This window comes from Callithrix jacchus, chromosome 22 (genome assembly GCF_049354715.1).
Source record: "Callithrix jacchus isolate 240 chromosome 22, calJac240_pri, whole genome shotgun sequence".
NCBI lineage: Eukaryota > Metazoa > Chordata > Mammalia > Primates > Cebidae > Callithrix > Callithrix jacchus.
This window is the reverse complement of record NC_133523.1, coordinates 7,412,307-7,420,420: the sequence shown is the minus strand read 5'-3', so window position 1 is coordinate 7,420,420 and position 8,114 is coordinate 7,412,307. Positions and strand designations below refer to the sequence as shown.

Below are 8,114 nucleotides of genomic sequence, written 5' to 3'. Positions count from 1 at the left end.
AGTCTTGGTCTATCATGCAGGCTGGAGTACAGTGGCATGATCTTGGCTCACTGCAACCCCTGCCTCCTGGGTTCAAGTGATTCTAGTGCCTCAGTCTCCTGAGTAGCTGGGACTACAGGAATGTGCCACCACACCCAGCTAATTTTTTGTATTTTTAGTAGAGATGAAGTTTCAGCATGTTGGCTAGGCTGGTCTGGAACTCTTGTCCTCAAGTGATCCACCTGCATCAGCCTCCCACATAGTCTCAGTTTCTTGGGAAGCTGAGGTGGGAGGATCATTGGAGCCTGGGAGTTCGAGGCTGCAGTGAGCTGTGAAGCTGTGATGATCGTGTCACTGCACTCCAGCCTGGGTGACAGAGTGAGATCCTGTCTCAAAAATAAATATATAGGCCAGGTACTGTGGCTCATGCCTGTAATCCCGGCACTTTGGGAGGCCGAGGTGGGCCGATCATGAGGTCAGGAGTTTGAGACCAGCTTGGCCAACATGGTGAAACCCCGTCTCCACTAAATATACAAAAATTAGCTGGGTGTGCTGGCAAGCACCTGTAGTTCTGGCTACTCAGGAGGCTGAGGCAGGGGAATCACTTGAATCTGGGAGGCGGAGGTTGCAGTGAGCCAAGGTCGTGCCACTGCACTCCAACCTGGGTGACAGAGCGAGACCTGATCTCTACATAAAAAAATAAATAGGAGGGCAGGGATCCGTGTAGGTGGACATGACTTGGGAGGAGGCAATGGGTATGGGTGGGTAGACAGGGAACCAGACTGGTGTCATGCCACAAGGGGTTCACACTGGTGATCATTGGTAAACTGAGGGAGAAGATAAGGCCTCGAATGATCCAATTCGGAGGCCAAAGCAGGACACTCACTTCTGCCATTTTTCTCTACCCTCCATTTCTGCAACCTCAAATGGGCACAATTTCCCCCACCCCACCCCAGTTCACTCAATGCCAAGTTGCATTATCTGTTTCCTGTGCATGGAGGCCCCGTGAGGTTCAGGAGGGAGTGAACTGTGCATATCAATGGGTTGTCAATGGGGCAGAGGGCGATGGTTTTCTGGAATAGGGTAAGGAGTGGCTGTGAGTCTGAAGGGATGAGACATCCAGGTGGAAAGCTCATGAACGCTGTATGAGGAGGGGACTTGGGCGACAGGGGTGACAAGGCCAGACTCTCATATGGAGAGGGAGCTGAGGAATGTCCATCTCCACCTTCAGGCTCCCACCCTCTCCATGCCACAGTCCTGGAGCACAGCTCTCCAGCGGAGTCCCCTGCTCTGGCTGAAGTCACCAAGACACCTCCCACTTGCTCTGGCTGGGCGGGGACACTTGTACAGGATATTCTCTGCCCTTCATGAACTTGTTTTTTTTTTTGTTGGTTGTTTTGTTTTGAGACAGTCTTGCTCTGCCACCTAGGCTGGAGTGCAATGGCACGATGTTGGCTCACTGCAACCCCCGCCTCCCGCGTTTAAGCGATTCTCCTGCCTTAGCCTCCCAAGTAGCTGGGATTACAGGTGCTCCCCAGCATGCCCAGCTAATTTTCGTAGTTTTTGGTAGAGATGGGTTTCACCATGTTGGTGAGGCTGGCCTGGAGCTTTTGAGTCAATGATCCGCTCGCCTCAGCTTCCCAAAGTGATGGGATTACAGGCATGATCCACCGCACCTGGCTTTATGTACTTGTTTTCACACCTCCCAGGTCAACATAACCTTGTCCTCTGGAAGGCCAGCTCTGCCAGGAAGCCTCTGCTGACTTGACCTCCCTTGAGCTGGGAGGGTGTGGAGGGTGGAGGTGCTCTACCCTGCAAGACGCCTGGGTCACCTCTCACTAGATTCTGTGTTTCCTGTCGCTCTCCCTCCTAGTCCTCCTTTCTTTCTCTCTTCCCCAAAGTCTGGGGTCCCCTTGCATCCCTGAAATTCCCAGGGCAGCATTCTCCTAGCAGTCTCCCAAACCCCCACCAGATAAGGGCTTTCCTGGGGTCTGGGGAGCACCTTAGGGTGTGAGGGGAGCAGCTACCCTCCAGAGACCCTGGGCGGCCTGGATTTCGCAGACGCGAAGGACAGGACAGTGCCACGGCCACTGAGCTTCCGGATTGGTCGGTGGGCCAGCGGCGCGGTGGTACCGCCTCCTGGTTGCCAGGGACCAGCCTATCCGCGTCCAGACGGTCCTTGGTCGCCAGGTGGTTGTGGTGTGGGTCGGGGCAGGTGTATGTGTTGGGGAGGACAGTGGAGGACCCCAGGGATTTGCTCCCAGTCCCAATCGTTGGCTCTTTGGGGTCCTCAGGCGTAGCTGGGGAAACAGGCTTCTCCTGGACCGCAGAGAAGCTGTCCCTCTCTCCAACGCGCGCTTCTCCCCCATCCCCCTCGGCGCGCTTCCGCCGGCCGCGCTCCCGGGTCCAGATCGAGCGCGCGCCCCCGGCTCCCCCGCCCGCGCCCGAGGGGCGGGACCGGCTCGGCTCCCCCTGCGCCGCCGCCTGCAGCCCCCTCCCCTCGCCTCGCCTTCTCGCCGCTGGCGGCCGCAGCATCGCTCCGGCCCGGGCCCCACCCCAGGCAACCCTGCGAGGAGCGGCGGGAGGCCAGAGCCGGAGGTGAGCGCGACGTGAGCAGGTGGAGAGGCCGGGCGCGGGCCAGGCCCAGCTGGGGGAGGGGTCGGGCCCGGACGCAGCTCTTTGTCTCCCGGAGCCCGTTCGCGGGCAGCGGGGCCGCTCTGCTTCCCGGCAGGTGCAGGCATCCCTCGGGAAGGCCGGGGGAGGCCGCTGGAGAGGGCGGGGAGACCCGGGCGTGCACTTCGGTCTCCCGCATCTGGAGCTTGTGGTAGTCCCCTGCTCTAGAGGCTGGCGGTATGGATCCCTGAGGGGGCGAGGGGTAGGGGTGTGGAGTCCGTCCTGAATTGGAGCTGAGGCGGGGAAGGCGGCGGGCTGGGGTGGGCAGGGCCTCTCCGCTTTAGGAAAAAGCGCTGGGGGTTGGGACTTGGGGACAGCGAAGAGCAGCGGGGCTGGCGAGTGGGTGTGGGTGCGTGGGAGCCGAGCAGATGGAAGCCGAGGCCGAGGTTTGGGTATCCATGGTTGGCGATGCTGGGAAAGGGCATCAAGGTGCCAGGGTCCAGGTGTCTGGAGGCGGCATAGCTGTCCAGAACCTGGGATGAGGATCGGTTTGTCTCTTCAGGTGCAAGATGGACAAGAGGGACAAGGTGAAGGCAGGAGGCGCCGTGCGGACACCAGCTGGTCGCCTTCCTGGACTTCTGACCCCCAGGCCTCCAGGCTCTCCTCGACCCCCTCCCCCAGTAACCCCCGCAGCCCTCCGAGTTCTGGGAGCTGCGGAAGCTGCGGGGCGAAGGCGTCTGGCAGAGCGAGCCGGGGGCACCGGCGGGGCCACTCTTCCCGAGTCTGCTCCCAGGGCGGGACCAACTCGGAGTGCTGGGACAAGTTCTCGGAACCCAGGTACCCCAGCCTCCTTCCTCAGCTCTGACCCCATCTTCTCTCCTCATTGCTCCTACTACCTGCCCCATCCCCCCTCCACCACCACCTCTCCGGGGCACCTTTGACTCGGCCTTCTCCCTGCAGCCTCCAGACCCCCAGCCTCTGGGAGAGGCGAGCGTGTTCCTCCTGCCAAGAACACCAGCCCAGGTCCTGTTTCTAGCCTAGGACGCGCCAGCGGGACCACCAGGTAATATGCTCCCTCTCCCCCAGTCCCCTAAGCCAGGGTTAGCATCACAGAGTCTGGAACCTTTTATTTTACACAAGTTGGGGCGTGGGAGCACTTGTGTCCAGGTCACTGGGCACAAATTAGGTGAAAGCCATTATTGGTCCTCATAGAGGATGCATGCCCATTTCACAGATGGGAAAATAGAGGCTTGGGAAGCCAAACAAGGACCTAGGGCTATACCCTGAGCGTGGCCCTTCTGTCTCCAGGCCAGGCCCTCTTGGCCAGAAGGGACTCCGGACCCCAGCGGAGGAAACTGTGGCCAGAGGAAAAGCTACAGAGGTTCCCAGAAGGAGTGCCCTGAGCGCTGGGGCACGAAGAGGTACGTGACCTGGAGAGGAGAGGGGTTCCTGGCAGCGAGGGGGGCCGGCTCAGAGGTATCGGTGACCCTTGGCCTTCTACTTTTTCTCCAGACGCTTCTGGGCCTACCCCAGGAACCCCCTCCCCGGCCGTGGCCCGTCGGTCCCGGGCTGCGGGCACTGAGGTGGGGCTCCCCCGGCCAGCTCCGAGTGCCCGGCCACGGCCCCCAACAGAGGGCCCCCGGAAATCAGTGAGCAGCGCCTCGGAGCACAGCACCACCGAGCCAAGCCCGGCTGCCAGGAGGCGGCCCAGCGCCGGTGGGGGTCTCCAGAGGCCGGCCTCGCATCCCCTGAGCTCCAGCACCACCCCTCTCTCCTCTCCAGCCCGTTCTGGGCCCTCAGCCCGCGGAACACCCAGGGCTCCTGCGCATCCCTCGCAGCCCAAGTCGAAAGGGCTCCAGGCCCCGCGTCCCCCGCAGGCCACACCCTCAAAGAAGGACTCAGCCCCAGTACTGGGCCCTCTTTCTTCCTCTCATTTGGCCACACCCTCTCCACCGGCAACCAAAGCGAGACCCATACCACCTCCCTGCAACGCAGCCCCTCCCCTGCCAGCGACGTTCCCTCCCTCTCCACCGGCCACTCCCCCTCCGCCAGCCGCGCCCCAAAGTCAGGCCCTGCCCACCCCGCCGGCCACGCCCCACCCGCAGAACCTTACCTGTCCGCTGGCCACGCCCCTTTCTCTAGCCCCTCCTTATCTCTCTGCTCCACCCTCTCTACAGACCCTCCCCTCGCCACCAGCTACGCCCCCCTCGCAAGCTCCACCCACAAAGCCGGTGACATCCTTTCCAGAAGCAGGCGTGTCTCCCCTGGTCACAGCCGCTTTTGTGGCTCCATTCTCTCCATCAGTTTCGTCCCCTCTGCAGAGTATGCCTCCCACCCAGGCTAATCCGGCGTTGCCCTCTCTTCCGACTCTCCTCTCTCCCTTGGGCACACCTCCTCTGTTAGCCATCTCTCCTCTACAAGGCCCTGTTTCTCCAGCAACATCTCTGGGGAATCCGGCCTCTATCCTGGCCACAATCCCTCGGCCAGGACTTTCTGCTCTGACCACGCCCCCTCCGCAGGCCAGTCCTTCCCCATCGCCCCACCTTCCCCAGGCCATGCCCCACACTCTGGCCACTCTTCCTCCGGAGAACTCTCCACTTCTGGCCACATTGCCTCTGCAGGCCTCTCCCTCTCCTCTGACCACAGTCTCTCTGCAGGATCCTCCTCTAGTTCCTCCCTCTCTTTTGGCCCCACCGCCCCTGCCGGCCCCGCCCTCGCCCCTGGCCCCGTCCCACCCACAGGTCCCACCGTCTCTGACCACGCCCCCTATGCAGGCTCCGCCCTCTCTCCAGACCATTCACCCAATACAGGTTCCACATTCTCTGACCTCACCGTCAATGCAGGCACCTTCCTCTCCAGGTTTGTCATCTCTGCAGGCCACAACTTCTTTAGGCTCACCCCGTCTGCAGGCCACACCTTTCCTGACGATGTCCCCTAGTCAAACCCAATCTTCTTTGGCCTCGCCTCCTCGGCTGGCCTCTACTCTTCCTGCTTCACCCCCTCTGCAGGCTCCATCTTCTCTGGCCTCCCACCCTCCTCAGGCACCTCCCTCTTCCCTGATCGCTCCCATTATGGAGACCCAATCTTCCCTAGCCCCGCCCTCTCTGCAGGCCCCTCCTGCTTCCCTGACCACGCCACCACTGGAGAACCCACCTTTTCTAGCCCCGCCTCCTCTGCAGACTGCTGCTTCTTCCCTGTCCACACTCCATCTGGAGACTCCACCTTGTCCAGCTCCACAACCTCTGCAAGGAACACCTTCCCCATTGACCACGCCCCCTCCGGGGACCCCATCTTCCATAGCCCTGCCTCTTCCACAAGCCCCACTTGCTCTAGTCTCACCCCCTTTGGAGGGCCTGCCCTCTCCCCACCTGTCCCCTTTGGCCACGCCCCCTCCACAGGCCCCACCTGCCCTGGCCTTGACTCCTCTGCAGACCTCTCCCTCTCCCTCTCCCCCTGCCTCACCTCCTCTGTCTCCTTTGGCCACACCCTCTCCACAGGCCCCAACTGCTCTGGCCACGTTCCTTCTGCAGGCCCCTTCCTCTCTCCCTGCCTCACCCAGAGTGTCTCCTTCGGCCATGCCCCCTCCACAAACCCCACCCCCTCTGGCCGTACCTCTGCAGGCCCCACCTTCTCCCCCTGGCTCTCCCACAGTGTCTCCTTTGGCCACGCCCCCTCGACAGGTCCCACCCCCTCTTGCCGCACCTCCTCTTCAGGTCCCGCCCTCTCCCCCTGCCTCACCTCCAATGTCTCTTTTGGCCGCGCCTCCTCTGCAGGCTCCTCCCTCTCCCGCTACCTCACTCCCTGGGCAGGCCCCTTTCTCTCCCTCCGCCTCACCCCCAATCTCTCCTTTAGCCACGCCTCCTCCACAGGCCCCACCCACTCTAGCCGCGCCCCTTCTCCAGGTCCCTCCCTCTCCGCCTGTCTCACCCACCCGGCAGGCCCCACGCCGTCCCCCAACCCCGGGTCCAGATACCTCCGTCTCGGGTCCACGGCTGACCCTGGCGCTGGCCCCTGGCCCGCCGCCGCCGCCCTCGCGCAGCCCGTCCAGCACGCTGAGCGGCCCGGACCTTGCCGGCCACAGCAGCAGCGCCACGAGCACTCCGGAGGAGCTGCGAGGCTACGACAGCGGGCCCGAAGGCGGTGCCGCAGCTTCCCCGCCTCCCGACGCAGAGCTTGCCGCCTGCCACCCGGCCGCCTGGAGCCGAGGCCCCGCTCCACCGCTGGCGCTCCGCGGAGCCCCAGGTAAGGGGCACCTCAGACCCGGCCTGGCTGTGGATGGGGTTGGAGGCGGGGCTTCGCAGCTCGTGGTCGGTACAGCTGGGTCCGGGCGGAGCTTAGGCAAGGGGGCGGGACCTTTAGACGGGGGCGTGGCTTATCACGTCCGGGCCCACCTGGCGTCTCTCCCCGCAGGTGCGCAGCTGCCGTGGCCTCCCGCTGCCGGACCAGGCTCTGCTGAGGGTCTGTGCACCATCTACGAGACTGAAGGGCCCGAGTCGGGGACCTCCGCCTCAGGCGCCCTGGATCCGGGGCCCGGGCCCGGGCCCGGCGCCGGCGGTGGGAAGGCGGCGGCAGGAGCCGGGGCGGCGGCGTCCTCCCGGAGCCCAAAGCAGGCGCGCCTGGGCGAGCTGCCACTGGGGGCGCTGCAGGCGAGCGTCGTGCAGCACCTGCTGAGCCGGACCCTGCTTCTGGCGGCGGCCGAGGGTGCCGCTGGCGGCAGCGGCGGGGGCCCAGGAGGCGCAGGTGGTGGTGGCGTCACGGGGGGCGCCCGAGCTGCACTCAGCGACGCGGAACTCGGCCGCTGGGCAGAACTGCTGTCTCCCCTGGACGAGTCCCGTGCCAGCATCACCTCGGTCACAAGCTTCTCTCCGGACGACGTGGCATCCCCGCAGGGTGACTGGACCGTGGTGGAGGTGGAGACCTTCCACTGAGACAGACCACAGCCCCGCTTGCTACATCCCACCCCTGCCTTAGGATCTGCTCCTCCGGCTAGGCCTGTTTGTCTTAGACCCCGCCTCCACTGCCCTGGAGAAACGCTCGGTGGATCGGTCTCGGCCCCTTACAGCCTGAGTCTTTCGGCCCAGGCTCCACCCCTGCCTTTGGCCTCGGAGGCTCGAGATCTACCCACAGCTTTGACCTAGGCCCTCCTCTCGAGCTCCGCCCCTTTGGTCTAGGACACACCCCTTTCCCCGAGCCCCGCCCCGTGTCCAGTGTATTGCCCACCCCTCACAGCCTGAGTTTGCAATAAAACTGGGACACCGGGGCCTGCACACCTTCTCTGTCGCCTCGAGGGCCGGGGTTGGGGTTGAGCGGCGCGGGGGACCAGGCCAGGTAAGACCTTGCTGAAGGCTGTGCGAGAACCGGTTGGAGCTCTGGATAAAAAGCGGTTTTCCTCTTGTGGGAGAGAAGGGGCAGGCCAGGTGGGGCTACGGTGGGTCCCTGTGAAGTCCAAGCCATCTGGTTCGGTGCACCCATCCGCTTGAGTGAAGTTGGGCTTCTTGGTATCCGACTTCTGGTGGAAACGT

At 63.5% G+C, this 8,114-nt stretch overlaps 1 protein-coding gene across 2 annotated transcripts; it reads left to right on the top strand.

The window, feature by feature from the left end:
* The first annotated feature begins 2,149 nt into the window (after positions 1 to 2,149).
* On the top strand, positions 2,150 to 7,859 carry PRR36 (proline rich 36). 2 transcript variants are annotated; one of them, XM_008987120.5, is made up of 6 exons: positions 2,150 to 2,577; positions 3,155 to 3,429; positions 3,553 to 3,655; positions 3,901 to 4,013; positions 4,105 to 6,834; positions 7,003 to 7,859. In XM_008987120.5, the coding sequence occupies exons 2-6, from the start codon at positions 3,162 to 3,164 to the stop codon at positions 7,518 to 7,520; spliced, it is 3,732 nt and encodes a 1,243-aa protein (XP_008985368.2). In that variant the 5' UTR covers positions 2,150 to 2,577; positions 3,155 to 3,161; the 3' UTR covers positions 7,521 to 7,859. The 2 variants fall into 2 exon arrangements, with proteins under 2 accessions (XP_008985368.2, XP_035140109.2); XM_035284218.3 differs by lacking the exon at positions 2,150 to 2,577 and adding an exon at positions 2,661 to 2,829.
* Positions 7,860 to 8,114: the final 255 nt, after the last annotated feature.

Excerpts from the sequence above, each read along its gene's own strand:
- PRR36 (XM_008987120.5), top strand. The coding sequence starts at position 3,162 with ATGGACAAGAGGGACAAGGTGAAGGCAGGAGGCGCCGTGCGGACACCA. Across the intron at positions 3,656-3,900 it reads CGCGCCAGCGGGACCACCAG|GCCAGGCCCTCTTGGCCAGA; the intron begins GTAATATGCTCC and ends TTCTGTCTCCAG. Across the intron at positions 6,835-7,002 it reads GGCGCTCCGCGGAGCCCCAG|GTGCGCAGCTGCCGTGGCCT; the intron begins GTAAGGGGCACC and ends CTCTCCCCGCAG.